General features: G+C 42.3%; 2 protein-coding genes across 4 annotated transcripts in view; one reads left to right on the top strand and one right to left on the bottom strand.

Annotated features, from left to right (window-relative positions):
• Positions 1–3,690: 3,690 nt before the first annotated feature.
• Positions 3,691–15,827, top strand: LOC102777157 (amyloid beta A4 precursor protein-binding family B member 1-interacting protein-like). Its single transcript, XM_087831273.1, has 12 exons — positions 3,691–3,750; positions 5,128–5,215; positions 5,741–5,952; positions 6,044–6,115; positions 6,202–6,361; positions 7,553–7,674; positions 7,772–7,846; positions 7,932–8,075; positions 10,300–10,410; positions 11,715–11,813; positions 12,070–12,154; positions 15,313–15,827. The coding sequence occupies exons 1-12, from the start codon at positions 3,691–3,693 to the stop codon at positions 15,441–15,443; spliced, it is 1,359 nt and encodes a 452-aa protein (XP_087687399.1). The 3' UTR covers positions 15,444–15,827.
• Positions 15,706–22,491, bottom strand: part of LOC102776563 (abl interactor 1-like) — a 21,382-nt gene continuing 14,596 nt past the window's right edge. For 2 of the 3 annotated variants that reach the window (XM_087831270.1, XM_087831271.1), the window contains 4 exons: positions 22,251–22,466; positions 20,584–20,673; positions 18,325–18,510; positions 15,706–18,243 (listed from right to left, as the gene is read on the bottom strand). In XM_087831270.1, the coding sequence (XP_087687396.1) occupies positions 18,068–18,243; positions 18,325–18,510; positions 20,584–20,673; positions 22,251–22,466 (668 nt within the window). In that variant the 3' untranslated portion in view covers positions 15,706–18,067. The remainder of the gene's footprint in view (positions 18,244–18,324; positions 18,511–20,583; positions 20,674–22,250; positions 22,467–22,491) is intronic. The other variant, XM_087831272.1, reaches the window with a different exon arrangement.

Here is a 22,491-nt window from a genome sequence, read left to right as displayed (position 1 = left end):
GACAGAGAAAAGGTAAGAATGCTAAAATGTGTTAATGAAAGATAGAGTTTGTATTTAAGTTGGTTGGAACTTCATAGTAAATCAATACAATAAAAAATATGCTACTACTGAATTCAGAACTACTGTGTTAACAGTTCAGTGCTGTGCTGCAGGATAGCCTTAAATAAAATCAGCACGATTAAATCAGCATTTAAGAGCTGCAGTCTTGCTTTTGTGAGTTTTGGTTGTTTCATGTAGCTGTAAGTCCAGATCAGCTCAGTGATGCTCTTGTTGCTCTGGCTCTCGCTGTATTTTGGGGCTGGTTGTCACACTGCAGCCTGATGTTAAGAGTGATCACACTTTCATGGTGAGCGATGGATAAGAATCTAATCATCTGAAGTATGTAAAGCTTTTGGCTTACTGTGCATGCACACATTTCTGCCTTCTGTTGGTTCTTTTAAGAGTTAAATACTTGAATGGCCACATCAGCTTTGCTGAAGACAAACACATGCCCTCTCACAGCAGCCAGTGGACGGTTGTGCAATTAATTAGAAAACAGCAAGAAGCTCTCGACCGCAAGAAGAGAGAAAACATGTTGGCTTACTGTTAGCAGGCAATGCACTGTGATTCCTTTCATGCACGTACATCTCAATAAATCGCCTTTTGTGCTCAGGCTTTGGCACGGCCGCCTGCGTGTCTCTTGGCGTTGCCTCGTTTTTGTTGATGTGTGAGACCACATCGGGAGGCAGAGGCAACACTCTGACATGCCTGATGAGAGCGTGGAATTCATAAACAAATGTGGTGTTTGCGATGCTTGCTTTCATGAGCGCAGTCTGCAAATGCACATTTGTTGAAATTAATGGGGGAAAAAAATTAAACGAAAAGGTTACACGAGACAAAGGAGACGGAGGATTGGAATGAGTTTCACATGTGTGACGCAGAAGTCCAGAGGTAAAGTTCTGTAGCGATCCAAAAATTTCACTTTCATGTGGAAGCAATACCTAGTGAGCTACATCTCGCTCCACTCTTCCCCTTTTACCCCGTTTCACTTTAATGGTCTGTTTACTGCTCGGCGTAAACACAGAATGAGACTGAGCAACAGAGATGGCACAGCGGACGCGCATCTGTCGCATGAGAATGCGCAAGTTATGCAGAGACTAATAAATACAAGCAGACAGTTTATACATGTTTCAAACAACATGTATGACTCAGTGCACACAGGACAGAATCTGCATGTTCTATACTTTAAGCTGCAGCTTTAATGTTTGCAATATATTAGGACCAAGCTAAACAGCCCAACCGATGTCTGCTGTGGTCATCGTTTATCTATATTACTGACCTCGACTTTATTATTCAATGTCCATAATCACGATTAGGCTTAATACGTCCTCCCTTAGTTACCCTGCATCAGACCTACGCTGCTGGGGGCTTCCCATGATGCAATTCACTCACCTTGTGTCTTTATATAACACTGTGCATGTAATAATTACTTATTATTAATCTCTGGCAGTCTTCCACTGGTGTGTCTTTTGTCCTGTCTCCCTCCCCTCACCCCCAACCAGTCGAGGCAGATGGCTGCCCCTCCCTGAGCCTGGTTCTGCTGGAGGTTTGTTCCTGTTAAAGGGGAGTTTTTCCTTCCCACTCTCGCCAAGCGCTTGCTCATAGGAGGTCTGATTGTTGCCGTTTTCTCTGTATTTTTGTAACGTTTTTAACTTACAATCTAAAATGCCTTAAGGCGACTCTTGTTGTAATCTGGTGCTATATAAATAAAACTGAAGTGAACTGAATTGCGAATACAGGGAATACATTTGCATCTCATTGTTGAAATAGGTCTTTTAGGCTGGATGGAAGTGATTTAGATTTGAAATAGCCCTGAAGGTACTTCATTCTTCAAGCTTAATACTTCAAAAAATATACAAATCATAGAACCTGGAGCCAGTATTAGGAAAAGTGGGGACAAAGTCTTGCTTTTAATTACAAACGTGAAGAAATGTTTCACTTAAAATGACAGCACTCTTTAGATCTATGGGGCACTTAAGCATCCTTTAGAAAACAGTTTTCATTTTTACAGCCTGTAACAACACTTCTTTGGTCCATGCAAATATTTTCAGCCAGAGCAGGTAGATTACCTCAGGAAAAATAAGGTGGGTTTTTTTTAATGTAAATGTAAAAAACTTTATACAGCTAATAGGATTAATAATGACTCATTGAGTCAAATCACAGCAAAAATGAGAAAAAATACAGAACTTGAAATCCTCAAATTACTAGAAATGACAAATTAATACTAATAATCTAAATAGTAAAGTTTGCCCATAAGCCCTTAACTTAAATATGTTGTTTCTGAATAGCCCAGGTGTTCATCAGTGTAGGGTTCTTAGATGAAAGAGAAAAAAGACCCAAAAGATAAAATCCACAGAACAGGACAGGGTGCAAAACTATACGTTAGCATGTTAAGATGGGTAGATCAGATTGCATTTCTAATGGTAAAGACAGTCAGTTGCACAAGCAAGAGCAAAACCTAACGACGTACAAAAAAGAATGGAAACAGTTTCCACCTCACACATTTTGAAATTAGATCAAAAAAGAAAAGAAAAGCTAATAATAGATGCAAACTTGCAGAGCCATTGTATGACTGCAGAGTTACTTGCTTATGTGTCATAGAAAAGTGCAGAAAAACATGATGTGTGTGAAGATCAGGAAATGGTATCGTGCTTATGACCTGCTGAGCTCATAAATAAGCACATACAAAAGAGGCAAGTCGCTTCAAATAAAACGACTATATTAAATCTTACCACCATCCCCGCGTCTATATTTGCTGTACGTGCAGCTTTCAGAGTCAAGGTAAGCTGCTGGGACTTTTCAAAATAAGTGCATCTACTGGTATTGACAGCCACATATTGCAACAGTCTCGCAGAGTTGGCAAGAAGCAGAGGGCTCATTCTTCAGTTTGCTTTTCAAGCCAATCCACACACAAGACCTAAAGCTGGCAAGATGCCGCCCCCATATGGAAAAACCCAGACACTGAATTCCACAGAAAATTTGGTCTGGTGAAAACCTTTGATCTCAATGAAGCCTTTTTGCAGGGCTGATCAATTTAGTGCGAAGAAAACAAAGCATTTGAGTTTTAGCTATCGCTTTTCCATCACAGACTGTACAAAGAGTTACACAGATGGCATCTACAGGAGGGGAAAACTATTTAGCTTATTTAAGAAATGTATCTATGCTGTGCACTCATACTAAAGAGAACACTTAGAAAATGCTGTCCAAGGACCAAGCGACTTTGCAGCCAGAGCAGCACAGAAACGGATCATTGCTTCTGACCTTATTTAGAAATAGCAATCCTATCTTGATTGCTCTGTCTAAATAGATGCTGCACTTTGCATTTTGTTTATCCCCTGTTGCCGTGGGGATTGTCACATCCAGAACTGTGCATGTGTGCGCATACGCTCACTGGTTGCGTGGGCCCTGCCACAAAAATGTCAGTTGTTATGCCGGACTGCCCCCCCCCCACAGTTTTTCCACAAACAGAACTGACACAAAACAAACACGAAACTGATCGCAAAACGAACTGAAATCGCTCAAAGTTTTCACTTCCTAGTGCCTCCTACAGGGTGGTTCACCATTATCTACTTTATTTTCTGCATCTTGCATTATTCTGTCCCCCTAAACCGCTCCTAAAAAAATCTGAATTCCTCGTTCTACCGTTTGCAGATGGACGACATAGACGCCATGTTCACTCACCTGCTCGGAGAGATGGATCATCTCTCTCAGGTGAGTTTTCTTTTCTTTTTTTTTGTTTTCAATTTGATTTGATTGTGATGCCGTAAGCTGATGAACATTTAAGGTACATGGTAATCCCTGTAAAAGATTGGAAAATGTGTGAATAATGTTTCATGTTGATATTGTGCAAGATGCCATTCTTTTGAGGCAGGAACAGGTTAATGAAAGTGAATAATCCACTTAGTGTTTTAGTCATAATCTGGGCATTGTCTGATTACAGCCTTTTTGTTTTTGCAACGGGCATCCTAAAGACGACCGTAATGCTGACATGTGAAGTCATCATCTGTGGATTGGACTGTGGGCGATGGCTGCAGATTTCCTTAAGCACACATAAGCTGCTCATCATAAAACTGCAGCTCGCCAAGAAACACATTATACACTCATAACTGATTGAAGCCTGGGTCTGAGACTTGGCGTGTTAGTGTCAATTTCCAACCCCTGCATGTGAGCTGCAAACGAGCACGGCCCTGAGAATGGAATCAATCTATGTTCAGTATTACATCATGCTTACCAGAAAGGCTCCATTTGTCACTGACTTGCATCCTCTTTGGAAAGCCATCAGTGATAAACACCATTCCAAAGACTATTAGGAGAATTCGCGAGAGAAGCATTTAGAGTTAAGCGTCGACCCCCAGAGACTCTTGGAAACAAAAGGATTTAAATGATTCCATTTATTGCCTTGATTGGGTTGGTTCTCTATGCTTTACTGCCTTGGAGGTAGAAATTTTTTTTAAAAGGAAAGTATAAAAAGGTCTGGTCTAAAGAGGCTTGGAGGTGTCATTTACAGAGCAGCTCCAGTATGACCAAATGTGTTATTAGGCAAAGTCAGCAGGGTGGAACAGCCCGCTCGGAGGCATCATTTTGTTTGCAGGTTTTCTGCCCAGGTTGTTTATGAGTGAGCCTGCAGAGACAGAGCATGTTAACAATTAAAATCATACAGTTTGAGTCTGTTTCTTGATAGCAAGTTTTTTAATGGTGGGGACCCTGGAATATCAGAGCCATTTCCTTAGTTCGGAAGGCCCAATTATAAATCAGTGATTATCTGTAACGTTGTGATGAATCGTTCTTTCTTAACAAACACACTTGTGATTTATTGTCCCCTGCAAACACTGAGCGCAATGTGTTTCGTGTTACCGATTTAGCTCGGAGACAGAGCGTGATGAAGTACAGGGAAACAAGTTACCAAGAGACGGCAGTTCAGAGTACTTTGAGGACACAGGGTTTCGATTTAAAGCGCCACCTCAAACTATGAACTGTTGCTTCCCTCCAAGAACACGACCTCTGTGATCATACATGTGTTTTTCACGACATGCAACTGTAATTCATGGCTGTGGGGATGGCGGGGGGGCTCTGATGATGTCCCTGCAGAGTCTGAAGGCTGAAGGTGACTCACCAGAAGCAGATTCTGCCGCCCAGACAGAAAAAGCCTTTTCCATTGGCTTCAACGACCTGAATGGTGAGTAGTCATGCAGATGAAACTGTTTAACAGAAGAAAAGCGCTCCCCCTCAGCCTCCGAGTAGATGCTATGGCATTAATTTGAAAATCCAAGGTGACTTCCTTCTTGAGTTATCACATTAACCAAGCTTTTCAGAAAACTTGACCTATTGGGGGGGGGGGGGGGGGGGGGGGGTCCCATTTTGACCTTGAGGGCAAGGTGACTGAGACTTGACATTGTGGAGAATTTTAATAGATTCATCTGTCGTACCTGATGTGCTTTTTATGGCTGAGGTGCAAAAAAGGCATATCAGCAATTTGAAACAACCAAAAGCAAACTTTGTTTTAGTGGGAGGGGGATACAGGACACTGTACGCTCCTAGTTTCCCAGGATTCCCTGGTATTCCCACTGGAATATGCTGCTCGTTAATTTTTTCTCAATAGATGTGTCTTGCCAGTTCAAGTTTTGAATTAATCAGCTTTACGTCCATGATTCTCCAACTTACCCTCTTGAGGTCATAGTTAAACCCACACATCTCCTTACAGAGTCTCTTAATGAACTGGAAGACAATGATCTGGATGCTCTAATGGCTGACCTGGAATCAAAGTCAGCCGCGCAGGAACCCCTTACTTCTGAACCAAACATCGGCGGTACAAACGATCAAACTGCACCACCCGCAACGACTCAGAAACATGAGCCAGCCACTGCCCTTCCTCCCCCGCCAGGCACAGATGTATCCTGCAGGGACATGCAAACGGTAAACCAAAGTTTTGCACTGAGAGAAAATATAAAGTCAGAATTTCCTGGACATGGGTGGCAAAAGAGATAACGTTCTTCTATGTTTCCAGAGAGAACCCCAAACAAAAGCAGAGAAAATAAAACTAGCTCTAGAGAAGCTGAAAGAAGCAAAAATGAGGAAGGTAAGATCAGCAGATTTTTTTTGTGTGTGTGTGTCTCATCAAAGCTTGCATTTAATCTTGAGTTAAAGTAACTGTGCCTCTCTCAGTTGATTGTGAAGGTGCTCATGAGTGACGGCAGCTCCAAGACGCTGATGGTGGACGAGAGGCAATCGGTGCGAGAGGTCTTGGACAAACTGTTTGAGAAGACGCACTGTGACTGCAGCACTGTCTGGAGTCTGTGTGAGACCAACCCCGAATTGCTGATTGGTGAGATAAAGACACACGTAAACATGATAAAAGGCAGTAAAAATAACAGAGGAGTCTTCCTCCCCTCACTCCCAACTGGTTGCAGCAGGTGGCTGATAAGCCTGGTTCTGCTGGAGGTTTGTTCCTGTTAAAAGGGAGTTTTTCCTTCCCACTGTTGCCAAGTGCTTGCTCACAGGGGTATTGTGTAATTGTTGAGGTTTTGTCTGTATTATTCTAGAGTCTCTAATTTGGTGCTATCCGGTCGTTAAGTCTGACGTCACTAGCCGTGTCTGGGCCTAAACTCCGCTGCAGGTCCATATATCAAACGATCACTATGGCATTACTGAGAGTTGAAAAACTGTCTAAAGTCTTTCATCTTTAATAAAATGATCAGCGTTCTGCTCTACCAGGTGTAACAATTGAGTTTAACATGCAGGCATCCATGAAAACAGAATTTATGACATTTAACAGAGTTAGAAGTTAGCAGGAAGTTAGCTCGGCTAGCTTCTATCTAAATACAATATAGCATGTCCTGACTGCGGGGTTTTGGAAACAAATGTACAGCTCTGTTATCACTTCCAACATAAATGAAGACAGAAAACTAAACAGCAGTGACGTTTGTAGGGTTACTGAAGTTTGGCTAGCTGGTATATAATGATGTGCTACGTGACCGCTAGCGACACAGCTATGTTAGCATAATATAAACAAGCTAACTTTTTTTCCACTCGATAAAAGTTAACGTGAGTGTTCTCGGTGGTCAGGAACAAATGTAATCGCATGGCAGGATGCTGTAAAAGGACCAAACTTCAGCCAGGAGAACAACTGAGATAATCCATCCACAATAGACAGTAGTCATTCATATACTGCTGCATGGGCTGGGCTGTAGTTACATCCTAAGGTTTTAAAAACTGAGCTTAAATAAATGATTAGCAGTAATAAAAGCCGAGGGAGGTCAACAGTGATCACTGACTGTTTTAGGAGCTTTTTGAGATTAAATAGAAGAAAATACAAAACATTAAACATGTTAACAACACAAAAGCCATATTAAACGCAGACTACTTTAGGCCCGTAAGTAGGATTTGTCACGTCATCACTTAACGACCGGATAGAAATAAGACTGAATTCACTTGAATTGAGCACACATTTCACACTTTCCAAAGGTTTTTTGTGGAGTGTTCATCCCTAAATTGCTTTATTTGTCCATTATTTCAGAAAGAACCTTTGAGGATCATGAACATTTGGTGGAACCACTGTCTGCTTGGACTCGGTACAGTGAAAACAAAATCTACTTTTTGCCAAGACCACAAAAGTATGTGATGTTCACAGACCCTCAGGTGAGCAATATGGTAACAGAGCACCTGCTTCTTGGTGAAGTGTGATTATATGTTATAATGCTCAGTCAGTAAACTGTGCTTTTCTCATCTCGTGAAGATATTTTACATGTGGAAAAAGGATAAGGCAGCATTGAGTGCGATTAACCAGCAGGCTAAAGATCTCCTTGTCAAGGTCAGTCGCAGTGCCACATTTTTGCATCTCATTGATGGTGTCACGTTTCAGTTTTGCATTTCATGCCATTCCTCTGACGCTGCAGGAGAATTTCGGGGGTTCGACTTTGATCGTTCCCGACTTAGAGGGCACACTTTACCTCAAAGAAGATGGGAAGAAGGTTTGGAAACCACGCTACTTTGTGCTCAGGGCTTCGGGCATCTACTTTGTGCCCAAAGGAAAAACAAAGGTATAGCAAATCAAAGTTTCTATTTGTATTGCTGCTTAAAAGAAAACAGGTTTAGCAACCTGAGTGAGCAAAATCATTTCTCTAGCTTACACCAGGCTAGCTGTTTTCTGCTGCTCGGCTTTAGGCGAAGCTGATCTCAATGAGGCCTGTCTCATCTCAAACCTAAACTGCTGTAAATATTTAAACTACATGTAGATACTGTGATAGCTGCACTGAATTCCAGAACATATAACTTTTTGTTGTATGTATGTTGTGTATATATCTTCCAATTCACAGTCACCAGAGCTGTAGCCTATCCCCAGCTACCATCAGTATCCTGCGATAGGATAGGCCAGTCTGTGACAGGGCCAGCACAGAGAGACAGGCACCAGTTAACCTAACCCCACAGCTCAAAGACACACATCCACACAGATGCTGGATTTGAACCCAGCACTGTTGCTATGAGGCAACCACCACGCCTCCATTGCTTGCTAACAACAAGTCGTTAACCAGTTTGCAAGTGGTTTCATTCCAGTAAGTCCTTCATTATGAAATATAATATGATCAAGATTTACAAAATAGACTTAATTTTTTATTCAGCATGACCCAAAATGATGAACCACGAACTCAGCAGGAGTGTTTATAGAGGTTAATTCAGAAAGCTGTTTCCACAGACTTTTTGCAAACACGTCTGTCGCCATCTGGTGGCCTTCAGATAGAATGCAGCTTTTTAGGCACATCATGTTGTAAGCACAAGAGCCTTAGTCAGAGACGTTTTACTGTTTATTACTTAAATGTAAAAGCCAGTTCAATGAGGAGAGATCACTTGGGGGCTTATTGGCTCAAAGAAGGCGGGCAAGAAGATGATTGGACTAGAGTAATGATGTCAGTATTGACATCAACAGCGTGGGAAAGCGGTCGTGAGGTAAAGAACAGAAAAGCAGCCAAACACCTGGTAAAGCAGGCAGATAAAGGAGTGTCTTTCTAACTGGAAATAAGAGTTGCTGCAGTGCACACCTATCGTCTGATTTTATCTCATGTGAATTTACTAAAAACAAAACCATCTTAGTGATGACGCAGCCCTGCCTTCTTTTTTTTTTTTAGCAACAGTTCAGGTGCATATTTCAGTTCACTGCTACTGCATGTCATGTACGATGTAGCAAAGTCTTATTTAGATTACTTCTACACACATACAGCAGTTGAGTTGACTAACAAACATCATCAGAATCTTGCTCATGTACAGCTTTAGTAAAATGTTTTTCACCTGATTTAGTGCCAGGCAGTTCACTTCCCATTTATTCAGCTTTACAGAAGGACTGCTGATCGTAAATGTGTAAAGCTGAACATGTTGGTCAAAACTGAGTTTTTCCTTCCCACTGTCACCAAGTGCTTGCTCATTTTTCCCTGTATTACTGTGGGGTCTTTACCTTACGATAGAAAGCACCTTGAGGCAACTGTAGTTGAGATTTTGTGCTATATAACTAAACTTGAACTAAATCGAATTGTTAAAACAAGTATGAGAGCAGCCAATAAACAACAATCCAAGAATGTTTCGCCTGCGTGTGAAGTGCATAATGGCATCCATCTGAGCAGTCAAGCATCACAGAGCTCGAAAGACACGAGGAAGAGCTGGAGAAATGAAGATGGACAATTTGAATTGCTGCCTCGCCGACGCTAAAGGGAAACATGTCGTCTTTGTCACTAAAACGGAGCAGACAAACACCGCCCGTCCCGGCTTGACAACTAAAAATCATCCGAGTGAAAGAATTCGCAACACTGTGCGAGGCAGATGTGCAAATCACAGACATAAAAGGAATCGTTTAAGGAGACATGGATGGAGCAGACGTGTGTGTCTTATGTGTCTACATGAGAATAAAAGCAAAAAGAAGAAGTAAAGTACGGCGCCGTCATCCGTTGGTCATCTACAGTGCCAAGAAGTGAGACTTTGAAGTTTCAGCTGAAGATTAACATCTTTTGACATGTGTGAACATGATGTGTTGAACACTGAAATTAAAAAAAGGGAAATTAACAGTATAATTTCCATGGTACTGAGCGTGAGTATGAACTCGTGGATTTGCATCAAAGGCCATCTGCCTTGATTTTAATACCTACCACAAGCGCTGCTAAACAATGTGACAAAATCACAAACATTTTGTTCTTTTATAAGGAAGCCAACGTCTGAGCTTTTGTTCTATGTATCTATCTGCCATAGTGTCATAATATCCTGTTATTTTCTATATTCCAGTCGTCCACTGATCTCGCCTGCTTTGTCCATTTTGAAAAGATCAACATCTATATGACCAAGAACTACAAACAGAAGTACAGAGCTCCCACCAACTTCTGCTTCATGCTAAAGGTCAGCTCAGCAGCTTGAATCTTAAAGTGGCGATGGCATCAAGAAGCCCTTTATGCAACTTTCCTATTTCTTCACGCTTCTTTCTAATCACAGGCTGATGTTGCAATCACACGACAACAAAACAAACAAGATCAGCTGTTTACTTGGGACCCTTCTTTGTAAAGTCACAGTGTAAGGACACTTGCATACTTATAAGAAAAATTACCTGAGTTACCATTTTTAAGTCTGAGATGCATCCATTCTCATTAGTTCAAGTAGTCTGATCTGTTTTAAGCACTCTGAAGGCTTCCTGAACATGCATAAATAAAACAGAGCAGTGACCAGAAGTGCAGAGTACAACAAGAAGATTGTGGTTTGGTTTTTATCACTTATTTTAATTCAGTTCGGGTGCAGGCCTAAACATGGAGTGGTGCAAAGTGCAGACCTGACGTAGTACTATTTAAAGGTCATGTAAGTTTATATCTGAGGGCTACTCAGCTGTACGCTTGAGACTCATACTGATTCATATTGTTCTCCATTAACATGTGTTTCAAATATCACTCCAACCAAAGTGACCACAGTTAAATGATACCGGATGCACTCAGCATACAGCTGCACTCCAGCACAACAGATCAAGATGGCTTTTTTCAGATGATGCAGTTAAGTGAGGAAGTGGTACTAGAAAAACAAAACCTCAATTGGTTTCGCCCATACTGACCAGTGGGTGCAACCTAGTTTCCTGTTTTTTTGGGTCGTTTCTCAGTATTTGACCAGACAATCACGTGCACTCTGGAGATGTAGTGTTAGTCACGTGAAAGACTTCCACAATGACAGTGGCAGAGCAATGATTTAACCCTTCAGTGCTTATTCACGGCCCACTCTGTAGTTACAGTTTGGCATGGCCTGCCCTCTGCTGGATGCTTTTGTGGATTACAAATATATATTTTTACAGAAGCACCAACATCTAGCATTTAATTTAATATAAATGAGACCCACTTCCCTACCTGTGGAAAACAGTGGGACATTTTCTGTGTGTAACGCTGAAAGACATCTTGAGTAAATGATGTCAGCGTGATGTCACAGGATTTGTAACTGTGAGCTTAAATGTGCAGGTTTGGAAAGATGTTGGCTTTTCCCAGGTTGCTAAAAGAATTAGACTTATGGGTAACGTAGGATGCAGCGTTTTAGAGGCTTCTGATACCAGAAAGCATACCTGTTGACCATTTCTTTCTCTTTTCTCCCCATCAATGAAGTGGACTGTGATACTAAATGACTGGCCGTCCTCTTTGGCATAAAAGCTTTCTTTGTTGTCACTCTTTTCCCAGCACCCATGCATCCAGAAAGACTCTCCCTACATCAAATTACTTTGCTGTGATGATGAAAAAACACTGGTGCTTTGGGTCAACTCCATCAGAATAGCCAAGGTCAGATTCAATCCAACTGTAGCACAGCTCGCTTTGCCATAAACAGTGAAATTAAAAACCCGGCTCGTGTTCAAACGGTCCACTCATTCAGGTTGATGGATGGAGTGTACACCTTTTAGAAATTACTTTTTGGTGTGTCATGTAATTATGTGACGTCTGCCACGGCGTGAATGAATGGACAGTGCAAACACAGCCCTCTTTTATACATATAGAAGATATATGTATATATATGTCACTGTGTCCTCTGTGTGTTCAGTATGGAACTGCCCTGTATAAAAACTACCAGGCAGCGATGAAGAGAGCTTCTCCTACGAAAACCCTTCAGTCTGCTGCACATAAAGGTAAGTTTCAGTGTCTGTACTAAGATATAACTATGTTAGAATTGTCACGGCCAGCGGGGGCAGACCGTGTGGAGAGTGTGTGTGGTGGACCCAGGCGCGAACACAGGCGAGGAGACGGGAGTGAACTTAAACTGAAAGCGAGCCTTTATTTGGGCTGATGCAGAAGGGAGTAGACAAAACATAACAGGGACAGAGACTGCAACTAACCAAAAACCTAAACTGGAAAAACACTAACCTGACTGAAAGGAATAACTGTGACCGCTGTGAACAGAATGCTGTGCAGATGCATGGAAACTGTGAACCAAATGGCGTGACGAAACAGACATGAACATGACCTGCACGGAACCTCATCGTGCGGCTGCATGAAAAACAACATAAACCAAATGGCAAACATGAACTGCACAGAAGCCTGAAAACCACTTAACTTGACTAGAGGGGAAGTACACAGACGACGCGACAACGAACAAAGGAAGACTGAGGACTTAAATACACACATGAGGTGATCAGGGGAAGTGGAGACACATGAGAACACAGCTGACTCAAATGAAACACAATGACAATACAGGGGAGAGTAACACTAACTACAATGAACAAAGAACACCAGACTCTTACAAAATAAAACAGGAAACACATAGACATAGACATGGAGATAAAACATGACATGAACTTAACATAACCACATAGACATGAAACGTAGACGCAGGAACCAGGGAGACTGAGTACAGGCGGAGATGACAGAAATAACTAAGAAATAAGGTCTGAACAGCAACCTAGAATTTAACTAGATTAAAAATGAATACAAAAAATACGTAAAAACTCAAACACTGGGTCACATGACCCAGTACCGTGACAAGAATAATGGACATGCTGATTCTCCTTAATGTTACTTGCCCTTAGAATTGCATGCAGATATTGACAAGTTTCCAGAAGTATTATAACAATCTGTGTACTGTGAGTGAAAACGGTTCTTTGTGTGCTAAAATAAGGCAACTGGAAATCTTTAAGCTTGTGAAGACATTCATCCTCACATCCAAGAGGCTTCTTCAATTTTAAAAACAAAACATGGATAGGTGTTTGAACCCTAGTGGGCGTCGTCCTCTTTGGTGGTGGTCGCTAACCTTCTAATCATCATGTACATCATCACATGAGCCATGGTGTGTAAAATGGGTCATTACTATCACATCAGGTTAAGACTGAAACCACGGTGAGACTTTGCCCCACCCTATCAGTGACCAACTGAGGTCAACTGAGGCAATGTGTTAATGTTGGTTGAAGCACCTGGGAAAGGATCTCAAGATTTCATTGTAGGTGCCGTTGTAAGCCACCACCTCTGTATTCTATAGGAAATGTGAATCAGGCTCCATGGTGCTGGGCGGTGAGCACAGGGTCCATGAGACGACATCGGGGCCTCAGGCCACACTCGTGAAGTCTGTTCCTGATTGTTTAGTCAGTGGTACACCAGTGGCCTGCATGCATGGCCAGCATACAGTGAATGGTTTTCAGAGGTGTTCCTGTGAACTGCAACATGCAATCACATCTGCTTTTAAAGCTCAAGCCCCCAGTGCTGCCTGAAGGCCATTCGCTTCCACTTATCCGAATCTTTTCAGGGTCGTTGGGGGGGGGGGGGCTGGAGCCTATCCCAACTGTCTTAGGGGAAGAGGCAGGGTACACCCTGGTCGCAGGGTACACCCTGGTCGCCAGTCTTTTGCAGGGCTAACACGTAGCCGAACCTTAACACGGTTAACACGTAACACGAACCTTCTTGCTGTGAGGCAACAGTGCTAACCACCGTGCTGCCCAAAACCCCAAATATTTGCTATTTTACATTGAGTGATGAAATTTTAAATTAAAATTGTTTAGCTTAAACTATTTCTCCATGTACAGTTATGAACCCATTCCCATAGTTACTTTTGCTTTACTCTTATGTGGCCACAGATCATTAATCTCTTCGTATCCCTCCCGACTGATTTATCTCTAAGTTTCCTTTTTTGGAAATATTCTTGTCACTACTGATGCAGCGAGTTGGTGTTTGCAGCCCATTCATGTTGCACTGGTGGAACAGCTCCTCCAGGACGGCACATCCATGTTTGGCATCACTAGAAGGTTTGTTATGTCTGTCAGTACAGTCTCAAGAGTGTTGATGAGATACTAGGAGACAGCCTATTACATAAAAAGAGTTGGACAGGGCCATAGAAGGCCAGCACGATCAGTATCTGCTCCTCTGTGCATAGAGGAACATAAAATGACGTCCAACAGCCTACTGTTTGTGTTTCTGACCAAATTGTTAGAATCCCACTTTGTGATGGTGTCATGAGGACCCCACATCATTTAGTAGGACCTGTACTCACAGCCCAGGACTGTGCAGCTTGACTGCCAGAAAACACCAGAACTGGCAGGTCCACCACTGGCACTCTGCTGTCTTTACAAATGAAAGCAGGTTCATGTCACAGGCATCAAATAGTCAGATTTTATGCTGCCTTCAACATTGTTCAGTGTGCCAGTTTGGCAGTGTCATGTTGAATGATGAATACCACCCTGACTGTTGTGAACTGGGATGAATTCTTCCAGCCTATCATTAGACATTATGTTCATGCTGTGAGGACTGGGTTCCTCCTGTTTCCGGGCAGTAGCCAGCCTCATGCAGCCCAAGTGTGTAAGCAGTGCCTGGATGTCGAAGGCGCCGATTGCCCATTGACTGGCCCTCACCTTCACCAGACTTGAATCCAACATTGGTGAATCCAACACTGCCAAACAGCGACTTGTCCAGGAGCTCAGTGATATCCTGATCCATGTCTGTGATGAGATCCAGCAGGACACGATCCGATTTCTGACCAGAAGCCCAGAGGCTGTTGGGATTAGATTCAGCTACACAGGGGCACTAGTTGGATCAGACTGTGATTTCAGTTTTGAACTTTGTTTTTTAATGTGTTTGTGTTTCTTTAGTTTGTTCTCGATGAATTAAACAATCTAAATCAGCAAATATTTTCACCCTGAATATTTCATTCTTCAAGACTCGATGTGTGTGTTACCTTTTTTATTCATTTTTTTGAACAGTTTCTTTGTATCATCTTTGTATTATGTTATTTTCGGCATAAAGTCCTGAATATTTGAATCTGAAACTCAAGACTTCTTAATTTCATTCTTATGTGTCTTTACAGAAAAATCCAGTGGTCACACCTCTGAGTCGGGTCTATCAGCACCCAAAACCGCAAACCATACTGAAGACTACGAATATGAGCCACCACCCGACTTCATCCCTCCTCCCCCTCCAGAACGTACATCCCTTTGAGACTTTGTGTACATCGCGAATGAATCTCAGATAGCCTCGATTTAGCCAGTTTCTCCTAAAATAAGGCTGCGGTTACACATAAACACATAGCAGTGGTAAGATATAAGCACATGTTTTGAAAGTTATTTATTCACAAATCTATATTTATTTGTGGTTTTTATTTGGGGGCACAAACATACAGTAGACAGCATGTTTACAGTATGCTGCAGATTGTTTCCATCTTTTGAGACAGCTCATTGGCACAAAACTCACAGTGCTGTCATTTGTTTCATCGAGCTGTTTATTACAAAAAAGGCTGTACATAAATTTCAATGAACACATCCTATGTACAAACTGAGAGGAGAAGACAAATATCGCATTCTGCTCCAATGAACAGAAGTTTCGGATGTTTTTTTTGTTTTTCTTTTCATTTCCACAAATGATCATAAGAAAACGCACATCAAAGAAAGGCGCCTTGACCTGTGATGCCCTGAAATGCTAGAGACGTTAAGTGGTAAACATTACAAAGTTTTGCACATCGGTGGTTGTCTCATGATTACTCTATGAAAAAAGTAAGTATAAATAAATCATTTACATAAAACTGCTAGCGAATCCTTCCTCAGCAGTCTCACACATAAAAAGAAGCTGAATGCAGAGCTAGAAATACATCAGGTAGAAAAAGTCCTCACAAAACAAAATGACCTCATGATGGAATAATTACAATCAAGAAAGGGATGTAGTGGCGAATCATTCACTGTAATGACGTTTAGATACTTCCATGCTTTATGAATACTGTCGATATGAATGAGTCATATTCTGCCTAAAAACCTTGAAAATGTTCCCTTTCAAAATAAAAGTTCAATGCCCCTATTATTCTAAAGTACACGTGATTATGTTCATATGACTTGTTACAAACATATATTCTGAGACAGGCATTATATTGAATGATATTTGAGAGCGAGTTTGCACCAACAATCACTCCGCCAGAACAGGCATCTTATTTCGTAGGACAAATCGGAACTTTTAAGACCTAACGATTGAGATTTCTTCCTTCACTGCAGGTGGCAGGTGTCATTCGTGTGTAGCACAGAACGGACAAAAAGATATAAAGCGACTCCGGCTAAAGCACATCACCATCGCCGAGTCACCTACATTCACTACAAACACAAAAGTGGCCGAGGATTACAATCAAAACGATCGATAACGACACTAAAAGTCCTTTGTTACATTTCTGTGTGGGAGGAGTCTTGGACTTGAGGTTGTTTGGGTTGGTGATTATGGTTATTAAGCACCAATGTAAAGCACCGCACCAGCAACCACTGAAAGAACAAACTAAAGGTTAGTTGATACTTTGGAGATGGCAACGCTTGTGTTTGTGATAAAAGCCATGATGGAAATAAAAGTCATCACAGTTACCGCTAACTAATCAGTGCACAATGGAAACAACATGAAAAAAACAAAAAAGCCACACGACTTTAGTCCTTCCTCTGCTTCGCGTCACGAAGCAGCAAGCACGTGAGCGCTCTGCTACAGTAGCTGGACAGCATCGACAAATACAGTGATGGCGATCAAGACGATATAGTTGTGACCTAACGTAGAAAAATAAATGCCTGTACACAACCACTTTGCCTGAATCACGTTAAAATGGCACTGTGGGTGATGAATAAAATTAATTTTCAAGTAAAAATAAAGTAAAAAGTAAAGTAAAAAATTCTCAAAACATCCACTCTTGGCACCACACCCTTCCCCCCACCCACTGACGCTGATGGAAACACTGGTGAAACACACTGACAAATGTACTGTACTGGCAGCTTCTCACATTACAGTTTATATACAAGTTAGAGAACAGAAAGAGACTCCATCAGAAAGAAGAAACTCTTTTCTTTTTTTTGCGATCAATCTGTACACTCACTTCAACCCCCACCCCCTTTTTGTAACAGTAGAGAGCATACTGAATACACAGCTCCATCTGGCCATTATCCTCCTTAATATATATTTTTAAACACCTTGTGTGATTTGGACGTCAACGGCACATTCAGCTGTGTCCTAATGCACTTGATGACGTTCGTTTGTCCTTTTTAGGTCTCTGATAATGTAAGATCGTTGTTTTTCAAAAGGAAGGAAAGAGCTGGTCTGATGGTCTACAGTACAAATAAACGAGAAGGAAAAAGTGTGCAGCACTTTACCGTAAAGCGGTTACACTGTCTCGGTAAAACTGTAGCAGTGCGTCACTTTCTGGATCTACTGCATACTCGGGAAAAAGCAACACTACATCTAGATTTACTCTGTATCCACTGAAGTTGTTACTGATGTACGTTATTTTGTCGTGAGGCAAAATGTTGCTGTTTGATGAGCCCTACCATGTGACAGTGGTGGAAAAAAAAGGCCTTTACTTCCAGACACAGGTCTTGCAAACCTTCAACGCCCTCCTACTTTGTGCGGCATCTTATTTACGTATTTATTTTTTTAATAGGGCAGATCAAACCCTTTCCTCTCCCCACAAAAGAAGAAAACTACTTATTAATTCACCATGGCACTTCATTCAAAACTGTATGAACTGCTATCGCTGCGCCGCATACGTCTGTACATCTTCACGGATTACCTCTGCAGCGCCATCACGTGTGGGTTTTTTTTGTTTGTTTTCTTTAGTCGGCATAGTGCATGATCGACTCAACATAGTTTCCAGGGAAGAGTCCAGTGACGCCGTTGCAGACGCCTTCGAACCAGCCATCGTCGTTCTTCTTGATTATGTAGATGATGGCCCCTTCCATGAAGGACAGCTCGTCCTCCTTGTCCTTGGAGTAGTCGTAAATGGCCACAACTGTGGAAAATGAAAAAAACAGTAAAATGGCTCATTGCACTGGTGAAAGTCTAAATACAATGATTAACTCGGGGTACTAACCTTTCTCTAAGTAATTCTTGGGAGCCCACTGGGGGTCTCCGTCAGCGTAGGGATCGTTGTAGTGAACCACTGCGGCCTCCTCTTCCTCATAGTCTACAGGTGGAGGTGGAGGAGGGGGAGCTGGCTCTTCAAAGACACCAATGTCCTCTGGGGGAGGTGGAGGAGGTGGGGCTGGGCTGTCTGTTACTAAAGCACGGCAGGAAGCAGAGGTGATAAGGCATTAAAGAAATAAGGAGGAAGGAGTGTGTTCAGATCTCTCAGTCTGGGGATATTTCAAAATGTTCTCTTGCACCGTGATAGTGTTCACCTTTCAAAATCCTATATATCTTTTCAACATGTTACTGTTATGGCCTGGTCTTATATTTATTTTAACATATATAATTATCAAGCAACTATGATCTAAATCATTCCAAGTCTTCTAACTGTGTACACATTAAATGTTCAGTGATTTAACTGCTCACTAGAGGGCAGCTGTGGGTCCCTTTAGTTTTTAATTGGACACTGATCCTGCAGCATCAGTTAATACTAGCACTGATCCAAGTCCCTCATTCACTCATGTACTTACTAATCATTTATTATTATTATAAACTTCCTATTAATGAAACATCAATACATCTACTGCACTACAAGTGGCTGTTTTAAGTTTCCGAAATATTCAGTTAACATTATAAAACAGTCACTCTGTATCACTTCTGTAAATGTGAAATCTCTCAGAGGATGCTAAACTTTCCTGGACACATTACCAAAGACATGAACAGTTGTCCTCAGTAGCCGTTGCAGTCTTTCTATTTATTAATGCTTCTAGTACTACAACTACCAGCCATGTTCTTCAGTTTATCCTGTAGTTGTCTAAGTAACGGTGGCGCTTAATCACACCTGAATGTGTTTTCTTCTTTTTTTAAATGACAGAATTCATTTAGTAGCTATGTTATGCAATCGTATGCACACGTACTGTAACACTGTATGATTTGCATTTTTAAATTCGTCCCGTGAGAAGTGAACAGCGGCACTTCTCAAGCGCATACTTCACAAGAATACGGCGTGATAAAATGGGTGGACTGGTGTGATTTTGAAAGCCCCGACATTTTTCAGTCTTTTAACCAAATAAGTTCTCGTGCTACGAGAGTCCTCTTGGAGCAGGTCTCCCTGCAGCTTTGTAGTCTCGAGCCCAGTGATTAAAGAGAAACTGCACATCTGATCTAATTCATAAGCTTGCTCTTGAATTAAAGAACTAGCACAGGGGACTGAAATTAATGCAACTCTCCAATCTGCCTGCATAACCTTTTTTACAACAGGTCCAACAACTCACTTTGGAGCTGTTAACAGCTGAAAACGCTTCGCTATAAAACAATAGCTGACTTTGGTTTTATTTCCCCTTGTATAAACACCACATACATTAGGCTTTTAGTAACGCAATATACTTCAGGCAAAGACAGAGCAAGACCATTCCCATTAAAAAAACATTAAAAGGCACTTGTACTGGTCCCCGTTACTTTGTTTTTTTCCCTAGTATTAAAGTGCTTCTCTTTGTGGCATTTTCTCTTAACTCACTCGTTAAACATCAGTATTTTCTGAGAGGTGACCTCTTTTTAGCAGCAGCAGACCTTTTCTTTGTTTAGTCAAAGTGATTAGTGTTCAGACTAACCAATCAGCTCTTCTTCCACATGCACATTAATCCCTGTTGCTGGTGGTGGAAATATAAAACGTGCCACTTCCTGTGCACCAGAAAAACAAGAGAAAAGCCACCAGCTGATTTAGTAATAATTATTCATTTAAGGCCAGTTTAAAAAGTGCAAACTACACACACTAACTCCATTGTTCATGTCGTTCCATGACTCATGCAGAACTGTTCTTCGGTTCATTGAACTAAGGAGACACAGATAGTTTGATCTCTGCGTCTTTGCAGACAAGAGGCTGGTGAATCAGGACGCAGCAGCGGGTCACATTTTCTCTCCTCAGTGGACTGAGAGCTTTCAGTGATCTATCACCATGGCAACAGACAGACATCTGAGTGGTGCTCCACCCTCAGCCATGCATCCAGCGCGATAAGGTAGAGTGAGTGTAGCGGTGTGTGGGTCCTGAAATGTGCTCAGAGCCCTGTCTAGTGCACTGGTGACGTTGTGTAAATTTTGTGCATGCTGAGGTTCATACCTGTGACTTTGCACATGGCTGTATTTGTACAGTCTACATTTCTAACTTTAATGGTACATGCAGGTATACCACATAAGTGTATGTTTCTGTCTGCTTTCTACTACTTACTGCTCTCCTGCATTCTGGCCACGAAGCCGGTCAGGGGGATCTGTGGGGTCAGCTGGACCACAGGAGGAGGAGGCGGAGGAGCCACAGACACTGGAGCCACAACAATCAGGCAGAAGGAGCGGCCGAGAGACAGAGAGCAACGGAGGTGTTTGGACAGGAAGAAAGACAGAAGACACAGAAAAAAGAGCAAAAGGGCATCACAGAGAAGAGAAAATCCAAATTGAGCATGTTGCAAAAGAAAGAGGGGAGGGGAGACAACAAAAAGCTTGTGAGCAAGCAAAAATAGCACAGAAAGCATTGCTGAGCAACTCGTTTGAAAACTTCCAATCAGTGTTCTTTTGTGCTGCGTTTTTCAAGCTGGGCCGAACAGGCCTTCATCTAATCTCAGCCTGAGAATCTACCTCATCAGCATCTGTTTTAAAAATCAAACGCAAAAGCTGCAGCTAGCAATCGGCTTTCAACGTGGTGAAAGAACTGCAAAGCACGACGCAGACCCAGAAACATGACAGCTACAGCTGCAAGATAAGGCTTCAGGAAGACAGATACGGCTTCTCAAGGAATTTGCAGGAATGCTCACTAGAGCAGTATCTTTGGATGCAGTTCAGCCTTTTGGCTCACCCACACCCTTCACTTAAAAAACCTGTGCCAATATAACCTGCATACATTTCCCTTAAAAATCCATCTTTTTGCTGCACTGTCTCATCGTAAGATTAACCCTACAGACAAACAGAAAAACACAGCTGTCCTCACTCAAAGACATGATGTCACACACAGGCATGCCAGGTCTGACTCATAAATCACATGTATCGGGAGGGCGTCTGTAACCTCGCTGAAGTAATGTCCTAATATTGCATCGCGCTTTCACATCTATCCACAGCTACACCCTGTGAGATCAATGAGATCAATGAGCTCCGTCGCGTAATGAAACAGCTTTTTGTGCTGTTAAACCTCTGTAACATCCACCACGTGTCCAAACGTACCTTTTAGCTTCATAAAATTCTAACAACTACACAGCAGACATCATCAAGATTATGCAATGTCTCAGTTAAAGCCTGTGGCTAACCAGGCTCAGTGTCATTGTCTCTCTCTCGCTTCTCGACAAGACAGACAGCCTCCTCCTTCTGTATTCTGTGCCAAGAAAGACAGTTTGTCCTTTGAGAGGAGCCATTAGAGGAGAATGGCTCAGAGTGAAGCCTGCCAAAATAAATTCTCCTCATTTGACAGAAAATATGCATTATGTCCCGGGTTTTCCCTCGTCTTGCAGCTGCGAGCATTTTCTACCCTGAAATGCCTTCTGCCTGCTCACCGGTCTCCCTGAACAAGAACCTTCCTCCAGCTGACTAAAATAATAATGTCATAACTCAATTAGAAAAGCTAATGTAACACTCCGCGTAGCAGGGCAGAGGTGGGGAGGATTCAACAACCCCGACTTCTGTTATTACAGTTCATCATTCATTTTCATTAGCCCCTGAAAAGGCTAGCCCGCATAGCTGTTAGACGAAGAGGACCAAACGCAGAAGAATGAGTGGCCAAATTCTAAATGCGTATTTCATTATATTAGGACAGGATGTGAACTTCTTGCTCCCAAACCTATTTGTGCAGATTATCTCTAAACACCAAGTGCTTCAGGAGTCCTTTGACTAATAGCTGGGTTAAAACTACATTACCTGGGTTCTGAGGGTATGTTGGGCCTCCGTTAAGATGGGGCTGCTGGGAGGAGACGGAGGGTGCGCGGCGATACGTGCCAGTGGCCGACACCATGGAGGCTGAGGAGGTGGTGGAAGAGTTGTGACGGGAGATCTGGCGGGAGATGGTGCCAAACTGGGACATGGGGATGGGACCCAAGCCGGGGCCCTGGGGCACAGAGGCCGACGATGGGGCCACTACAAGAGAGGAGAGCCAATGTGA

Source organism: Neolamprologus brichardi, chromosome 18 (assembly GCF_056152115.1).
Source record: "Neolamprologus brichardi isolate AB-2024 chromosome 18, ASM5615211v1, whole genome shotgun sequence".
In the NCBI taxonomy this organism is placed as follows: domain Eukaryota; kingdom Metazoa; phylum Chordata; class Actinopteri; order Cichliformes; family Cichlidae; genus Neolamprologus; species Neolamprologus brichardi.
This window is presented reverse-complemented; position numbering and strand designations above follow the sequence as displayed.

Coding starts and splice junctions, on each gene's coding strand:
- LOC102777157 (XM_087831273.1), top strand. CDS start 3,691: ATGGACGACATAGACGCCATGTTCACTCACCTGCTCGGAGAGATGGAT. Junction 5,216..5,740: donor TGGCTTCAACGACCTGAATG/GTGAGTAGTCAT, acceptor ATCTCCTTACAG/AGTCTCTTAATGAACTGGAA. Junction 7,675..7,771: donor TGATGTTCACAGACCCTCAG/GTGAGCAATATG, acceptor CATCTCGTGAAG/ATATTTTACATGTGGAAAAA.